The sequence below is a fragment of the Manacus vitellinus genome, unplaced genomic scaffold (assembly GCF_001715985.3).
Source record: "Manacus vitellinus isolate BGI_N305 unplaced genomic scaffold, ASM171598v3 scaffold_10_pilon, whole genome shotgun sequence".
NCBI classification, from domain to species: domain Eukaryota; kingdom Metazoa; phylum Chordata; class Aves; order Passeriformes; family Pipridae; genus Manacus; species Manacus vitellinus.
Window position 1 is genome coordinate 1,793,427 of NW_021938838.1, and position 19,043 is coordinate 1,812,469.

Genomic DNA, 19,043 nt, shown 5'->3' on the forward strand with positions numbered 1-19,043 from the left:
CTTCCTTTACATCTCACCCTGGCCTCAGAGGACACAGCAGATAACTTTGCTCCCTTTCTGCAGCAAGAGGTTGATGGTCTTAATCACCTTTCTCTTCCAAAGTCTCTAGAAGTGACTGGGTGCCTACCTGGACAAGGGTGGGATCAGGATCTGTAAATGGGAAACCCTGAGACATCCCATCCTACCACAGCAAACTAAACCCTGCTATTCCCAGTCATTGTTCAGGAAAGAGCCAGATAGCCCCCCTGCCAGCACTCTGGCATTTAGCAGTAGGAAGGTGAATCAAATCACCAAAACCATTTTACTGCAGGGATGAGCAGATCAATCTCCAGGTGTACAGCAGGGCCTTGCTGTGCTGGAATCAGAGGTGAAGCTGCTGCAGCAGGGCCAGGAGCCATTGCCTCCAGCAGCTCCTGTATCAATGAGTTGATAAAAGCTCTGCCTCTTATCACTCACTTACTGGCCTGATCTTTTTTCCTCGGTGCCTTTAACTCGTTTGATATTTTTATCATTGTTGAGGCAGCAAGCAAGACAATCTGATTTAAGGATTGCACACAGCAGCAAACTCCCTTAACCACAACCATGCTTGGGACCTCCTGCTTCCATACCCATCCTCTCCAAGCCTGGAAGCATCCTAAGGCTGCTGGACAAGGCACAGACACAAAGCTACTGCTTTAACCCAACAGCTAAGACCCAGTGCCTGCCAATTACCTGCTCAGCTGGGGCCTAAGGTCACCCTAACAGCTGCTGTCACATCCAAGACGATGAAAGAGTAAAGAAAGATTTTTATTTTTTTTTTTTTTGTTCCCTAGGCATCTCAAATATTCACACTGGAAATTGCAGAAGGGCTTTTGCTTCCTCCTGTTTGAAAGGTAAAATTCCAGGAAGGGAACTGCGGCAAACGACCCACGGAATCGAAGATCACATTTCAGGAGAGCGTTTCATCTTCAGCAAGTCTTTCTGAATTAGCAGTTTTGCACTCAGTCTTGCAGCCTAAGCCCTCTAAAATAAAAGCTATGGGCAGCCCATGGGAATTTAAAGCACCTATTATCTGGGTCCCAGCCTGCTCAGATCCTCAGAAATGCATTAGCAAATGAAGAATGCTATTTACCTCTTTTTTTGTTGTTGTTGTTATTTTGGCCACACTACTGTAACAAAGGCATTGTAAATCCAATTGAAAGCTGTGTGTCTTATTAAGCCTTGGCATGCTATATTCACTTATCTCTCCCTTCCAGATGCCAGGTAGACAGAGGAGGATGCAAGGAGTTCAGATCAGCAGGGGGATAAAAAGAAAAGAAACTTCAGCAACCGGAGGTATTTCAGGGAAGTAAAAGGAAATTTTCAAGTCATTGCCACTGCTAAGGAGTGAGGGAATCAAGAGGAATGTAAATAAGAGCCCAAGGAATGAATCCCTCCAAAAGCCAGCCCAGGCAGCTGTTCCCAGCTCCACTGTCAGTGGGTGCACTGGGACTGCCTGCACAGCTCGGGGAAAGGGACTTGCACCAGAAGTGAATGCAGTGTCAGGACAAACAGGGGGAAACCCAAGGAGAGAGGGGTGTGCTAGGCAGAAGCTGCCTGTCCATGCTGCTGTGAAGCCACAGCCCCTTCAGCTTTAGAAAGCTGAACTGCCCTCTCTTGGGAGAAGAGGGTTGCAAATTCTCCTCTGCAGCACTGCCCTGTGTTATGAGGGCAATAACTCTGCTACAAAACCCAGGGGTACAGCTGAAACCAGTTTAAAATCTTGCCTTACTTGGCAACTGAAAACCCTAAGCAGACTGTTTCAAACCAGGTTTCTAAATAAGCACGCCTAAGTGAGCAAGAAGATGCATCACTTCTCTGCTTTAAAGAAGATGCATCACTTCTCATCTTTAGATGCAGCTTGAGGCTATGAATTTTCATGAAAATACGACTTTTGTCTTCAGACAATTTCTCAATTTCAAGGAAAATACAGATGACTGTAGAATGGTTCCTCTGCTCTTATTCCCCTTTGATAAGCAGTAACTTACCAGCTCTGGCCTTCCAAATATCACCCCTGGCATTCAAATTAGTATCCACTGAAACTAAACCAACTGCTTGTCTCAAGTGTTATTTCACAGAATCACAGAGTTGTTTCAGTTGGATAAGACCTTCAAGATCATCAAGTGCAACCATTAACCCAGCACTGCTTTCAGGCCCTTTGCAGACTCAGACCAGAATTAATTGCTGTCACAGTGACATCAACCTTAATGCCTGCCCAGTACACCAGACTCGGATGTCAGTTATCCTGCATAACCAATCCTGAATCCTTCACTGAGTTCCCTGCAGCAGAAAACTTGTAATGAAAAGATCCCTGTAGCATGAGGTAACATGGTAAGTCAAGCAGGGAAAGCTCCCTGCTGAAACCATGATATCATAGAGGCTGGAAAATAATGGCCATTAAAAGAGAGGAGAGACTGGTGCCTGAGGAGAGCTCCTCAGGAGAAGGGGTCCCCCTGCTCCTGCCCCCTCAGCTACCAACCCACAGGAGTCTTTGAAATCAGTCACTGCGCTCCAGGTTCATTCTGTGCAGGGCAATTTGCCTTCATCCTCTGTCCCTTTCGTCCCCTCAAGAGTCATCTTAAAAGCCTGTTTGAAGTAACTTCCGTGTGCTACAAAACATCTGACAGGGCTGGAACCGAATTTTAAAGGAGTTAATTTCAGTAATGCAGTAACTCACTGTCCTGTCATCTTTCCTATTAATCAGTGAGCAGTAATTCAGTCATCAGGAATAAATTTTGCAAACCTTACAGGCTGAACTTGTATTGCCTGAAAATATTGTCTTGCTACAGTGGAAAGAACAAGAGGACAGAACAGAATAAGCTGTGCGCTGATTTTATATGCTTCCTGCTTCCTTCTTCCTTTCAGATAATCTATTAATAAGCCTGAAGGACACTCAAATGTAAATATTCTTGTCTTTTGGGTATTTGCCAGTCAGTTCCATAATGGTTTCCAATTAGGCAGAGGCTGTCAGACCACAATGCAAGGACACCCAGGAACACAGGGATGGCATGAGGAGACCCACACCGGGCAACTGGAGCCACAAAAGGGGAACGTGTAAATCAGAGGCAGCAAGAGGAACTAATTGGAAATGTTGCCCAGCAGAAACATTAGCATTTCATATTTATAATGCAAGTGCCAATAAACAAAGAGACACGCCAGCTATTCATTTACTTTCTGGCAGCCCGACCGTGCGGCACATTCCCAAACCACTGCAGGACGACGGGGAACTGCTCGTTTGTCAAGAAAGGGCAACGTGGCACGTGGCATTTCAGCCACTGACAACTCACATGGTCCTTTTATTTAGGGCTCAGACACAATTTTACTGCCTTGAAGCAGGAGCGTCTTCGCTGAAGTCAGGCTTACCCCAGGGGAAAAAACAGATTTAAAGCAAGAGAATTATATAAACCAACTGCAACGCCCACAGCCCTGACACAGGGGTTTGTGCCCCGTGGATCACGGAGCAGCTGAGATGTAGAGGTTCAAAGTAGCATCCTAGGCCTTCCAGAACTAAAACACAGGTATTCTGCATGCCAGTGGCTGCAAGCCCAACGCAGGTGGCTTTTCAGAACCATTTCTCAGTGCCTGCCTCCTTGCTAAGGGGTTTTCAAGGTGCTCTGCACCTCCTGCCCGTGCTATCGATGCATTTCTAGCTGAGCCACAGCACTCGGGTACTTCGCTGACTCGCAGCTCCATCAGGCACGAGACAAAATGTTCAACTCGTACAGAATTCTGATTCTGCAGTAAAACCCCCCCCGTGCTCCTTGCAGAGCAGCACAGCCCTCCCCTGATGCCCTGCACGGCCCCCAGAGCCCCGCTCAGCACACACTGCCGGGGTGTTGCTGAAGCTGAGCAGAGGAGCTCTGGCTGGCAGAGCTCCCTGGGCCACACCCTCGCCAGTTCAAGGGCGAGGCGAGGGACAGAGCTTGGGACATCAGTGCTCTCCTGGGTTATCTCACCCTCCTTCCATCTGTGGCCATGTTCATATGTTGCTCTGCTGCCTCTCTAAACTTCGAGAGCAGCGCTTTGCCCTTCGTGGGCATCAATTCACCTCTTCCACCCCAAAAATGAACACTAATTTGTACTAATAAATCACGTTTTAAGGACACCTGTGTACTTTTCAAAGCCTACCTCAGTGACATTAAGCTCTTGTGTCACTTGGGTAGTACAGAGAACTGCTCTAGGCCAGCATAATTTTTAGTCTAAATTTTAATGATGTTAAATAATTCCTCAGTCCCTCCTAAGGACAAGGAGCTGGGAACACAGGGCATTTCCTCTTTGGGTTTCTATATCCATGTTGCTTGAGGATAGGACAAAGCATTAAACCAACTCTAAGCAGCAAAGGAAAGATGAGAAAACAGCTGTGCCCAAAGAGATTCTGCACCTCTGCCCTGGTGCAGAAACATCAGCTGGCTCAGAGCTCCCCCCTCACTTTGCCTCCCCAAACAGGTCAGGCAAAGAACTGTGCCAAGAGGTAGCAGGATGCTGGTGGGCAGAGTCAGCCTGCCTCTCTTTGTTTCCCAGCAAGGTTTCCTCCCTTCCACGCCATATCCTAAATCCCTGGGTGTTAACAAGCCTCCAGACAAGAGCATCGACCCTTCACATCCCAGCACTGAGATCAGACTTGCCAGGGCCTCAGCACTGATGTTCCAACCTCCCAGCAAAAGCATGGCACGTTTGGCACGGAAAAGGTGCCAGCTGGCAGATCAACCACAGGGACACACACAAGGACCCAACCCACGGGCTCTGGGGCAACACCTGCCTGCAGGTTGTACCTGCCCTACACGAGCTCTTTGGGGCAGGAGTCCAAGTCACCTGCAGCTCAACAACCTCCTGCTGGCTGAGAGCATCCAGAGCTCAGTGTGCCCGTGCCAGGCTGGCTCCCTGCCATGAACACAGCACGTCCCCTCCCCTGGCCTCACAGCTGGATCACAGGCAGGCAAGTGCCCTCAGAGACAGCAGAGCCTGCAGAACAGAGGGTGTGGAAAAGCATCATCTTTGGTTCAGCCCAGGGTGAGGCAGGAAGTGGGAAAGAGAAAAGCTCTCTGAATCTATCTGTTCCTCTAGTATTTTCCATAATTATTAAACCCCTTCCATTGAGCCTAGAGATGGCTAAACATCTTATCAACACCCCTCCCTGTCACTTCCCTACTGTTCCATGTGCATCTTCCCTTGGGAATGCTCAAGGAAGTGCCTGGAGGGAAAGCACAGCCCATCAAGGCTGGCTGCAGTGACTGGCAGCACCCCATGCCAAGGTGTGACCTGCTGCAGGCTGCCTGCCCACAGCCTGGAGCCAACCTCGCAGCACGGGGTGGACTGTAACCAGAGGGCAAGAAAAACAATGGCTTTAGAGATAATGTTCCTCCAGACTCACCTTGTTCTGCTCAGGGCCAAAGGGGGTGTGTAAAGCAGAAGACTTTACAAGACTTTACAGTGGTACCTCACAGCACTCACCACCGGGGCCGACCAACTTGAAATAAGGTGAGCTCTCCATAGTGACCTTCACCAGCTGAGGAACCTGCAGGAAAGATGTGGAATGATGAATTTGCCACTTGTGGCAAGGGCAGGAGAAGAGACCTGACCATGCCCTGGTGACATCCTTCCTTAACCAAATTCCCAAGCACTTTTAGCACATAGTACACAAGGGTGGACTTGAATCCCACCTGCCTGGGAACAGCATCTCGGCCAGAGGCAGGAGGGCAATGCCTTCTGGGAGGGAAGTGCCAAGCAGGTCAGGCACCAGCAGTATGGAGACAGAACACCTGAACAATCTGCATATTCCACAAGCCCAAAGTCCTGCTTGCTTCTGCCTGCACACAGTCCTGCAGCCCTGTTCCGGAGGGGAATGTGCTACCTGAAGGCAAAATAGCCTGGGGGAAGGAAGAAATTCCCTTCTAACAGACTGGGTTTGAGTGGGGCAGTCTGCTGTGGGCTCACAGTGGGCAGACCAGCAAGAGGAGAAGCCCAGACACCGTGGCCTTACTGGGAGTAAAAGCAAACCTGACGAGCAAGAGGAGGAACACAGCAAGTGACAACCCCAGAAACAAGGAGATGGAGAATTTAAATGGGCTGTAAAGAAGCAAAGTGACAACCCCAGAAACAAGGAGATGGAGAATTTAAATGGGCTGTAAAGAAGCAAGGAAGAAGCACAAGACACCACCAGGAAAGGCTGATACAGAAGATGAGAGCAATCAACTTGCCAAAGTGATGGAGAGCCAGACAACACCCCAGGCTGTGCCTATCAATTATGGGCTTCAAAGGCATTTTCTGCCTGGAGAAACATGACCAGCACTGACTCACAGTGTGGTTTCATTATTAAAAGCCAATCTTGGCTCTCCAGGAGCTCTTGCTGCCTGGTGATTGTGGCCAGGCAGCTGCCAATGCAGGGCAGCTGGGCATTCCTCCCCTCACCCTGCAGGCACCCTGCTGCCAGCTCCTGCCCTCTGGGGTACACAGAGACAGCAAGCAGGCATTTTCTGGCACACAGATATCAACCTCATATCTCACATAGTCTAAAACAGGCGGTTCTGACTGATAGGCAGCTTCACTGATAAACAACAACCTCACATGAGACTCTGGAAAAAAAATGGAGGTTCACTGTGCACCACCCACCCGAGCCTGATAACCCATGGCCAAGGCTCTCCAAACAGCCTCTGCTTCCAGCGAGTTCCAGGGGCCAATTTCACACTGCAGAGAAACATTTTGGTCACCAGGACCCTTGGGAGATGAACACACCCAGCGAAGACCTTCAGCAAAAGCCACCCAGGGCATCTCTGAGGGTGGCAAGAAGCAGCCAGAAGACAGAAAAGCAATTTGGCAACAAGCAGGTGAAGAACTTCCGAATTTGCACAGCTAGAGAGCTTCCATTTGGAATACACTTGGCTGTTAGCTGGATTTTTATGGAGCAGACAACCTCAGGCTACCACACAAAGTCAGTATGATTCAGAGGAATCTGGGAATCTGGTGAGGAACCTTGGAGACAGAGCATGGTGTTGCTTTTCTCCAGGACATTACCAAAAGCCAATGAAATTAGAATACAATAACTTCTCTTGGGATTATCACCTCTGTCTCTCTGTGCACTTAAATATGCCAAGTGTTTTCCTCAGAGCTGATCTTACTTTTACAGCAGTGCTGTCCAATGGTTGAGGTCTTACTAACTTCAAAATTAATTCTTCTGGGGAGAAAAAATTGACAGCCCTTTACAGGGCATAAAAATCCCAAGATGCAGCTGTACAAGTTCTTTATTTTTTACTGGGAAGGGCAGAAATGTTAATGCAAATGTCCTTTTCCACTTGAGGAAGCACGAGCAGAGCAAATTCACTGCTTGTCTGTGGGCTGGTACTTGGCAAAGACAAACATTTTGAAGAGCTTTCACGGATACTGGAGCAGCTGAAGCCAAAAGAATCCATGGAAATGAAAAAGAGCAGTAGGAAAAGAGAAAGTGAGGCACGTTTGAATCAGCAAAGAGAGAAACCTACAGCAAAAGTGCCCAGAATCAGTGTGGACCCCACCAATGGCATCCCCTGGGCATGGGCACCCATGCTGCACCTTTCCAATATTCCCAGGATAAATGCCAGGCCAGGAATGGTGCACTACTCTCCAGGAATAACTGAGGGACCACACCTGCATCCTTCCCTGCCAAAGGGTCTCCCATTTGCAGCCATGTCCCTGTCAAAACCTGTTATTTCAGGATATATTTTGACTTCTCTTACTGTTCCTCCACCTGCAATATGCCCCAACAGCTTGTTTTGTCCACTTGTCTTTTCCCCTCCACCAGGTAGGTTTGGAGAGGGTGTTAATTCACCTGCTCCTGTGCACAGCTCCATCTTCCCATCCTGCCTTTTTCTCATGCATACATCTTACTTCTCATTACAGAACAACATCTTTAATTACACTGTTGTTTTTCTGGCCTTTTCCCACTTCTAGTACGTTTAATGTTATGTACCAAGAGAAACCTTTGTGTGCAAGAAAGTGTTTTGGGAGAAAATGTTGAACCCTGCTCCTTTCCTCCATCCCATCGCTTCCCCCCAGCTTGCTCCTGGCACAAGAACCTTTTGAGAAAACGTTCCCCTGACTGAAATTCAAAAGGTCTCAGTTTTCTTTTCTCCAGTGGAACACAATTGCTGACATTTTTCAACTTTTTTCCCTTCTCAACTTTCTTGGGAAGTTGCAAAACAATCACAATTTTTTTTTCAAGTGAGGGTCGAGACCTTCGAGAGCACGTTGCTCTGGATGTGCTGTAGTTCTCCAAAGGGAAAGCAGAGCACCACGCTGCCTTTGGAAAACCTGAGCAGAGCTGAATTAAGCTTAGCAGGTGCCTGAAGTGGCACCTAAAGGCCTCCCACTGCTTCTGCTAAATCAGTCTGATTCCAGGGCTGTTTCAAAACACATTTCCTGCAGTGCCAGTGCCACTAATTATAACTAATTCCAGCATAAAGTGGAAAAGTCTCAACCCCTGAGCTTTGAGTGTGAGTTGCACAGAGGCAGCTAAACAGGCTGAGAGAGGCAGAGATTCCTGCCAGGAACCAAGACTGACCAAGGATCCACAGGACAGGGTGAACCCTCGAGTTAAAGCATGAGAGCAGGTAAGAACTGTGCAGCCCTCAACATCCCCATCAATTCAGGCCTTTCAAAGGAAAGAAAGGGGCTAGAAAAGCTCCTTTGGGGTAGATACCACCAACACACAGCCAAAATCAAGAGAGGATCCCCAGCATGGGAAGATGTGGATCATCTTGCCAAACAGAGGTGCTGAGACATTTCATTCTGGATGTGCTGCAGCAGGTAACTTGCTCTGCTTACACCACAGGAATTGCACCTCTCTCCTCTTCCAGCACACTGTCAAACCTCCACATCCCAGCACTCACCATGTCCCTGTTCCTCAGAACCAGTGGCATTTCACAGACCTCGTGTGGGACGTAGTTCTGAAATACCACCTCTGATGGGAAAACATGAAACAAGGTCTGGTCTGGGTCAACTGCTGAGACCTGGAGAGGCAAGAGAGAGCAGGGAGAGGTTCAGCTGCTGGGAGGAAGGTTCACAAATGAGGATCCTGCACTGACCCCCAGTGAAGTACAGACTGTCAGTGAGTACTGCCCTGCTCCCCCTGGGGAAACAGCAGCTCACCCACCTCTGCTCTGAGCTGATCAAAAGCTGCTGCACCACACAGACCAGGCTCAAGCTGAGCAGCTCTTTTGGCAAGCATTCCTCCAGGTCTCCTTCTCCAGAACACCAGGCAGTGCTCACCTCCAGCAGAGCCCTGTGCTAATGGGGTCACAGAGCTCCAGGGCACCGACTGACAGAGCCCTGAGCACCAATGGAGCAAGTGAAACCCCAGAATTTACATCAGTCTCCATGGGAAACAATTTTGGGATGACCTTTACTCTGAGACAGAGACACTGAGTCCCACACAACTCCAAATATCTCTTTTTATCTAGAGCTTAGACACCAGTAAGAAGAGAACAGTACCAGAGGAGGTGAGGGCAAAAAGAAAGTAACCCAGCAGTGAGGAAAAAGACAAATGAGGTGAATGCTGGATGGTGATAAGGTTCAGCTCTTTTCTCAGCAGTGCTGGGCAACTTGAGGAAGACTGGAGTTGGTATCTCGTTTTTCCATGAGCTTTAAATGGCTGCTTTCTTGTAATCTGTTACTGATGATTTATTTAATACCATTGCAGAGGCACATATGGAATGATACAACAGCAAATGCTCACAGAGCAGAGACATTGCTTTGAGAAAACTCCTCCCTGCTTTGCCTGCCCTCTCCAGCTGCACTGTTGCCACTCAAAGCACACAGGCAGGTCTCCTGCATCTCCAAGGAAGACACAGCCATGCTGAGGTGAGTGGCTGCAGCACACTGTCTGTTATTTGTGCACTTGTCTGAGGTGTTCCCAACCTCCTGTGCTCTCCCTTAACCACCTCTTGCTGACAGTTTCAACAGCCTGCCTCAGTCACCTACCCATTGGGACTGGGCTTTATACTCAGCAGTCCTCTAAGGAAAGCAGCTTTAAACACACCTCCCAAGTAAACACTGAACCAGACAAAGCACATCCACTCCCTTCTACCCAGGGAGAGTCCCCTGTGTATCTGGCAGCCTGCAAAACCCAGCACCCTGTCAGGGTTCCAACCCAAAGCATTAATGCAATTGGTTCTGTTAAATCAGGAGGAATTACCAGCAGGCTCTCAGCCTTCAAAGGCCAGCACTGCCATCCTGTGAGCCCAAGCATTTGATGGTGACCACACCAAAGCAAGAGGTGGCTATTTCAGCAGGAGAATGGCAAATGGCAAGCTCATGCCCTTGTGTCCTGCCCCAGCATCGTGCTTTAGCTTTAGCCACGCTCCAGCAAACCCCACCAGCTCCTGCAGAGGTTATTTGTGTTGGCTTAGGGCAGATCAGGACTGCAAACCTCACTAGGGGGAAATGTTTTGCCTTTCCCCCAGCAGAAGGAACTCCACCACCAGCAGTTTGAAACAACAAGAGGACCCTGGACACTGAGGTACTTTGATAAGCTGAAGGCAAGCCTGTCACAAGCACTCACCCTCTTCAAATGTCACATCAAACAGCAAGGAAAAGGGCAGGAAAATGCTACCTTGTGATGGAAGGTCTCACTCCTGTCTAGAAGCTGGACAATCCAGGGCAGATTCATCTCCCAGGTGCTGGCCAGCCTCTGCTTGGTGGTGAGAGACATCTGCTTCTGGAAGGCAGAGGGAGTCAGCTGAAAGGCAAAAAAACCAACAAGAGCCTCAGAAATGCCCTTGTTCAGAAAGGTTTTTCTTGTTCAAGTGCCACTGATGAATAATTTGTGATCACAGCCACTAGGACAGTCCTGGAAGTCCTGGAAGTTACTTCCTGAAATATTTAACATCAGTAAATTAATGATATAGAGCAGAATGCACATGCTCTAACCACGTGGCTCTGTCCCATTAGCTGCTCCGTGATTTGATGTGACATATTCGGGGATTTCTGCTCTTCAGGCATTTGTTTCCTCTTTAGTTGCAGTGGATTGAGCCAGTGACCTTTGCAGAGAGTGGGGAGGAGTTATCAGAACTCCCCCAACTCCATCCCTGCACAATGCTCTCGACCCACGGCGTGTGGAGATGTCACTGCTGGGTGAGTCTGAGGAAAGCAGGAAAGCAGCGTCGTGCCAAGGCTGAGGTGCAGAGGAATGGCTCCAAGTTTTAGTTCTCTCATTAATTAGCACTTGTTTTCTCTCTGTCTGGCCTCACAGGCCCCTCCACAGAAGAACACAGAGAGATCTCCTTGGCAGAACCTCAGCACTGGGTCATCTCCAGTCGAGTGAGTTCCAGTCAGCACAGAGGACAAAGACACATCAGAGCCTGTTGGCATTTCTCACCTTCCCCTCAAGTCTCCCCCATGATTTTGGAACCCCATTTACTGGAATTATCAACCAAATCCCTATTAATACCCAAACTGTCCTTTATTACTCTTTAGAGTCTTCCCAGAAGTCTAATTCCCACTGAAAGAGTCTTCTTTTGGTGAAGGCAAACACCACTTGGCTGCTTCATTTTGCAAGAGCAGCAGACCTGATGTGGCTTTGTGTCTGTCCCTGCTGAGGGCTCAGAGTAGTATGAGCAACCTCAAACCCAAGGCACGCTGCTGCCCTGAGCACTGACAAAATCAAAGCACTTTCCTGCTTTGCAAACCAAGTGTCCACCCTTTGTGCAGGGAGCTGATGTTTCTGGCTAATGGAGCAGAGAGTTCAAGGCTCTGATTAAGAACTGTAGCTTCTCAAGGCTAATTTGGTTAAGTTACAAAAATTATCCAACAAATATGACTCCTTCCAGGCATGAAATTACCACACTGCCCAAGAGCATTTCTCCTTGGAGAACGAGGGCCCCTAATTTTCACTGAGTAACATTCGAATCCGAGGCTTCCTATAGGCATTAGAAGTTGTAACAGCAGAAATAAAAGCATTAAACTATTAAAGGAACATGAGCAATTAGGTCAAATAGAGATTCAACATATGGGAGAGCAGGGCCACTTCAGACTGTATCCTAGTGGCAATTCTTCTTCAGCACCCTTATCCTACAAGGAGCTGTGGGTAAACAGGGCCACTCCTCTTCTAATCACCAGCCTGAAAACCACCTCTCTCTGCCTGTCACACAAAGTGGGTGTGCAAGAAAGGGCAAGAGGAGAAGACAACCCCAGAAAATGGGTCTCAAGCACCAACAAAACTCAATCATTGACAACATTTACTAAGCACTACTTTGAACTAGAAATAATGTCCCTCCCCTTTCTAGTGGACTGGACCAAGGAACAGATGCATTTGCCCCCTTCTTATTTTCTTGGACTTGGGAGACCAGCTCTAAAGTAAAATTATTTGCATCCTGACCTTAAGTAAAATCTCAGATCATGTTCCCTCCTGCTTCCTTCTTTTCCACATCATCTTTTTTTGTCCTTTGGACTCACTTTATACAGCAAGACATTGTCTACTCAAAGATGACCATTTCTTTCCCCACAAGTTTTACCCACGTCCTGCAAGCAACCCAATAACTTCATGCCTTTATTCTCGAAACAGTTACAGCACTGCACACATAATCCACAAGGCTGCTGTTTCCTTTTGTTCTTACATGAAACATGAGAGCACAGCACTGTCCTATGGACACCAGGACAGGCTGCAGCAAGAGCTAGGGTTTGAAGCTGGGAATAACTATATTTCAAGAGAGAAATCTAAAGGGGAATAATACATTAATCTGGATTTCAATGATTTATTACTGGGCCTTAAAAATAACTGGATTATTTGTTCCAATTTTCTAACTGCAATTTCATTTCACTTGAAATGAAGCCTGTCCATCATGCCCACAATGCTTATTTCCAGAGGGCTTCCACTCCCCAAATCCCCATCCCAGTCCAGCAGCTTTCCCTTACCCTGCCCTGGAGTGATGCTCTTCCAAAGCCCCACAGTTCCACTTCCTTAAAGACTACAGGGATCAGGCTCCCAGCCCTGGGGGAAAGAATCAGAACTAAGAAATCAGCCCTGCATCCCTGTAGGGACAGGATGAAACACCAACCACGACACAGCCCAGCTCCAGCCAACCCCCCTGTCCTGTGGGGGGAGATCTGCAATCTGCAATCTCTTCCCCACCTCAGACAGCTCTGTGATATTCAGCATTAACTAGATTCCTGGTCTAAGGGCAAGCCTGGGGAGGTAAATGGGTTCTGGAATTGTGCAGCTCGCAGTGATGGTGGGAACTTCCACCTTAGCTGTCTAGTGAAGGGAGAACTGAGGAGGCTGAATCTGGGATGCCCTCGATGATCTTCAGCTTGGCACCCTGGTCTGATAGGTCTGGGTTTCCTGAGACATGTCAGGAATTGCAGCCCAGCCCCCTGAACATTTCTTTATTGCTTTTCTAGGTGGCACAGCTGTCCTGGCACAGATGGTTCCTGTGACTGCAGCAGTATTAGAGAATGTGCCTTAGAGTGGCATTTGGTAATGTTCCACGAGCTTCAGGTAAATTAAATTTAGGCACTGCAGACAAGTCAATCATGTCTTTGTTTAAGGAGCTAAGAAAAACTTTGTGCACTGAATTACAAAGCAAGAGTTTAATTTGTATTTTGCTCGCCCAGGGAGGACCCCGCTCGTGTCAGGACAGCAGGCAAACCTCCGTGTTGCTGCAGCTCCAACAATGCCTTTGGGGGTGTCCTCTGGTGCTGCACCTGCTGAATACCCTCTGATGAGCTTGTTCCAATTAATCCCACACATATTTACACACACACCAGCCAAGGACACCCAACTGACAGGAGCATCTCTGCTGCCAGGGAGCTTCACACATTTTTGGCACAGCAGATGCTATAAACAAAAGCTTCTCAGGAGACTCTGGGCCACAGGCAAACTCAGTCCTCACATCTGCTCGGCAAGGAACAAGGAACCCTCCATTTGAAAACCAACATTCATTATTTAGGGAGTTACAATCCAGTCAGGGAGGATCCAAGCCCTGAAAACTAACTGGCTCTCCAGCCTGTGGAGACTCGCTCCAAAACATCTCCCCCGTGGTGTCCAGCTACAAAGTGGAAACTGGAGAGCCTGGGCAAAGAAACCTCACATATGACACCCCTGTGCACTCAAGGCACCAAGACAATGGTGTTTTAAGAAAAGAAACTGGGTGGTGGGAGATGCTTCCTGGCTCAGAAGGCAGAGCCTGCATACAGATGTCAAGGTGAGACCCACCAAGTCTGGTCTGAGATGCACTCACAGGGTCACAGGGCTGCCACCTTGTGCTCCTTCCACAGCTCCAGCATCTTAGAACCAGCCTTAGAGCCTCTCACCTGCTGGGCACAGGAGTGACTCCTGCTTGCTGCGGGCAAAGAGCACTGCTGGAGACAAGTTTCATGCTCAGAGAACTTGCCAGAGAAGCCTTGGGTGCTCAGCAAAGGAAACTGCTGGCAGGAAGGGACCTTCATGGAACTGCAGTGGTAGAAACAACACAAAACCCACACCAGGCTTGCAAACACCTCAGCACCCAGTGCCCAACCTGATGCTGGTACCTCAGCCCGCTCTCAAACTCAACCACCTGCTCTCACACTCAGCTGAGTTCCTGCTGTTGAACTCACCATCTACTTTTCCAGCCCAAACCTTCCTCCCCTCCCAGGCAGTTGGAGGGGGCCCAAGTCATTCCTTGGTCCTGCTTGTCAGCCCAGACAAGGTCACTTCCACATCTCCTGGAACTGCTGCAAGGAGAATGCAAGTGAGAAAAAGCCTGATCCACAGGCTGGCACCTTGGATGCTCAAGAGCTGAGGAAAAGGCATGGCTGGGGAGCTCAGCTCCCTGGATGACAAAGTCTTTTAGCTAATGACTATTTAATGTGCAGTGCATAAGCAGTTTCTGGAGGGGAAAAAAAATAAGGAAAAGAATCATCTTTAAAGTGAAGGAAAGATTTGTTTCAGGATGTGGGCTCACAGTTACTGCAGAGACTCCTTGCTTCAGGCTAGGCAGAAAGGAAGGGTCTGCACAGGACCTGCACCCTCTCCCAGGTGAGTGGTTTTGGCCATGACCTACACTGGAAAAATAAAAGCACCTTCACCTCTTGTCTTTAGGGCAGCAATAGTAACCTCTGAATGAGCCTGGCTCATGCACAGTCTCCTCCATTCTGCTCACATGCACCATTTGTTAATGCACCTTCAGCTGCACCCCAAAGCTGGAACAAGGGACTCTGCCAGCATCCCTAAAACCCATCCCAAGCCCTCCCTCCTGAGGCCAGGGAGCCTGGGCACTGAAAGCCACCCTCCAGACTTCAGCTGGGGAGGGGATGCAGCCATTGGCATGCCAGCATGTCACCAGCATCCCCCACTTTCCCTGCTCCACAGGGGACACGGGGCCACACTCACACACGGGATCCCTGCAGGCAGCCAGGCTGTGTCTGTCAGGAGCAACAGGGCCTCCCAGCCAGCCCCAACACAACAACAGGGGTGCCGAGAGGGGAGGAGGCAGTGGTGGCTTTGGGAGGCAGCAGCAGGACAAAGGGATGCTCAGCACCCACCCAGTCCCCAGAGAGGAGCTGCCTGTGGTCCCTCTGCCCCAGCACAGCCCCTGCCAGCTCGGTGGAGGGGAGACCCAGAGAGCATCAAAGGAGCCCCAGACCACCAAACTGCTTCAACAGCTCACAGCTTCAGCAGGGAGCTCTGACCCTCATATTGCTGCCCCAGCACAGCAGGAACCTGCTGCACTTGCCCACATCTCTGGGGCTCTGGAGAGGCCTGGCAAGCAGTGCCTTGTCTCAAAGCAGTGACAGCAACCCAGGGAAAACACATGATGACCACAGCAAACGTGCAGTGAACTCCCTCCAACACACCTGCACAGACTGCAGCACGTCCCAGGGAAGCAGAGAGAGGGTCACACTTGCCCACAGCCCAGCACAGAAGCAAGACAGGCACCCCAGCACTTCAGACAAGCCACTCTTCTCCATCCTACCAGCGACTGAACCCAACCAGAATCCAAGCCCTGCTCTCTTAACAGGCACAGGTAACTTAGTTTGTGCAGGGAGCTGCTCTACAGGGCTGAAATCCTTTTCCCATCCCCTGGGAAATGCTCTTTTCATAGCTCTTCTCCTCCTGCAGAAGCAAAGGAGCACACAGCCAAGGGCAACAGGGAAGCATGTTGCATTATTAACCTCTCCTTTGCTGCAGTGCTAAAAGCACTATCAGCCAGCATCCCCCAAAAACCCTGCTGCAGGCTCTGAGATGAGACCTCACAGCACAGGCACTCTCTGGGTTCTGAGCACCAGAGCCTCTGGAGGGGCTGGAACCTCAGAAACACCTCTGCTGTTGTCATTGCAGCACTCACCAGATGAAAGCCACAGAGGTAACTGGGCACTTGTGGTGTCTTGCAGAACACACAGAGCTGCAGGAAAGTCAAGGGCTGCAAGGAGGATCCAGGGAGAGGAGGGAAGTGCTGGCACAGACAGCTTACAGGATCCAAGGGATGCACATGGGAGCATTTGCTACCCCTGTTTTAACCCAGTTCAGGGAAGGACTGACTGCAACACTGGATCACTTTAGATATTGTCAAAACATCTCCTACCAAATAACTGCACTGAGATCACTTACCCAGCTGCAACCTTAGGAAGTCCCAGTCGTGAAGTCCCAAACATGCAGCCCACAGTCCTCTTTGGTCCAAGTATTGTTCATATTTGTTTTCTTCTGAGAAAGAAGGGAAATAAAGTTGGCTCCTCTTAAGCCATGGTTCCCCTGCCTTCCCCTGAGCAATGCAATCCCCCATGTTTTTGGTAGGACAGACCTCAATACACAGCCTTGGGTTTGTTTTCTTCCTTTTTTATTCCCATGCTGGGAATCAATTTGGTTTCCTCACTTTTTGCTTAATTTACATCTCACTTTCAAATCCTGCTTTTCTACTCCATTTCTAAATCAAGACACTATTTCAAATTCCCACGTTTTGAAGACCCTGAGTCTTCTTAGAAAAGAGTAAATTGTTTCACCTCCACTGCTTTTTAAAAGAAAGCAAAATCCTTGGCCCCAACAAGTGTAATGCCTCCTAGGTTTTCTTTTTCCTTAGTTCTATGAAACCATTGAATCCTTGTCTTTATATAAATGCAGAAGAAAATTTACAAGCCTCCAGAAGTTAATCACAGTTCAAGGGGAATCTCTGACATGGAGGTTAGGAAAGGCAGTAACCCAGGGCGTGCCTGCCAGGAGACAGTGCCCCAGAAGGATGGGCAGGCTCTGGATGGAGGTTCAGGCCTGACTCAGCAAGGTACTGGCACAGGATCTCAGCCTCAACACGAAAGGGGACAGATGTCAAGGGCAGCAATATCTGGGCAGTTACAAGATGGTTCAGTAGCTGTTCTTGGGGCTGACACCACCTTAATCCCAAATGTCTTGGCCTTGTGTTTCCTCTAGCAGCTAAATACCACCTGAGACCCCGTGATCTGAGGACAGAAACGTGCAGCAGCACCACCACACTGCAGCAGCACCACCACACTGCAGCAGCACCACCACACTGCAGCAGCACCACCACACTGCAGCAGCACCACCAGGGCTTTCCCAGGCCCTGAGGCAGGGCAGGGCTCGGTCTCTCCTCCCTCACACACAGCTTTTCTCAGCTAGCAGGGTCCTGCCAGGGCATTCTCCATCCCACCCACTACCACAGGGCACCACAGCCTGGGGAGCACCAGGCTCTCCTCTCCTCCAGCCAAGGTACAGAACCTCCTCCAAGCCCAAGCACGTGGAGCTCTCTGCAAGTGGACACCACGTGCTGCTAAAACCACGGCAATAGCTGAGCACCCAGCACGATTCTCCCATGGTCAGCTCCAAGGACCACCCTAAATGCCACCAGCAGGCCTTCCCTCCAACCTCTTCAGGCTAAGGGAAAAATGCCTCTTATGCTTAACCTGGATCACAACAGCTTGGCTGGCATTGGCAGCTTCTGGCATCACTTGGGAGCTCCCTTTGCAGCAGGACTCCTCTCCTCCAGGTATCCTCTCCTCCTGTCTTCACAGCAAGTTGGTCACCCCCAGCCCCAGCAGGTCTAGTACCTCCCTGCAGGACACTTCAAACACCAACAGCTGGTTCTGTGATGAGAAGCAAGGAAGAGATGGATTAGAAAACACAACAGTTGTTGTAAGTGGGACACGGGGAAGGAGCGAACCCAGCCCGTGACGTGCGTTTCAGCTGGAGCCCACAGGAACACCTGGCACAATCACAGCACTACAAAGCACCAGGCTGTTCAGGAGCAGTGCTGGGAAAGGACTTGCTTGTTTTATTTATCACTTGTGAGGCACTGAAGGGACAGGCTGATCTCCTTGCTGCTGCCAGCCAGCTGGTGCAGCTCCCTGCAGGGCACGGGGCAGGCTGCGGGCACCAGCTCTGCTGGGCAAGGAACTCACCAACCACAGCAGGAACCAAGGAAAAAAAAATCAAAGCTGAACGTGGTTTTACCTGCACTGGGCAGTTGCCTTCACAGGCCCAACACAATCATGCAACAGCCACAATTGTGCAGTGTGAACTCAGGCAAAATCCCAAAGCGACTGCTGGGTTGCTTAAGAAGGGACTGCTGGATTGCCTTTGGCTTGGCCAAATATTTGACTGCATCTGTATCCAAAAGTCTTTTGCTTAAAAGATTGGGAGTTTTGCTAAAGAACAGTCATGCAGAGGCCATTCTGGACTGGAAGCTGAGCCAGGGCTTTGATTTTCAAACAAGGCACCTAGTACATCCCCTAAAAGAACCTCTGCTCTCTGCCCTGGAGGTGCTGTCAGACTTTGCAGCATTTCCCTGATCGAGGTCCCCGTGCTGACTCCCAGCACATCACACATTGGCAGTGGGAGCAGAGGGGCAGAGTTTTATTTTCCACATAGAGGTTGTCCAAGCTGAACTGTTAAACAAGCTCCTCAGCTTCTTCCTTTGAACCTCTTCCCACCTTTCACATGTCCCAGGAACTACAATGAATCAAAGAGGCAGCAACAAAACCAGCCTCAAACATCTTCTGAGATTCTCCTTCAGGGAAACCTTCCCACTCATGAAAGACCAGCTTTGTAATAAACATATGGCCTCAAAAGC

The 19,043-nt window shown here is 49.4% G+C and overlaps 1 protein-coding gene across 1 annotated transcript in view; it reads right to left on the reverse strand.

Moving 5' to 3' along the window:
• HYDIN (HYDIN axonemal central pair apparatus protein) overlaps nucleotides 1–19,043 on the reverse strand; it is a 59,443-nt gene that overhangs the window by 31,964 nt on the left and 8,436 nt on the right. The window contains exons 2-4 of the mRNA XM_029965490.1: nucleotides 10,601–10,726; nucleotides 8,880–8,999; nucleotides 5,456–5,533 (exon numbers count right to left, since the gene is read on the reverse strand). Of these exons, the coding sequence (XP_029821350.1) occupies nucleotides 5,456–5,533; nucleotides 8,880–8,999; nucleotides 10,601–10,726 (324 nt within the window). The remainder of the gene's footprint in view (nucleotides 1–5,455; nucleotides 5,534–8,879; nucleotides 9,000–10,600; nucleotides 10,727–19,043) is intronic.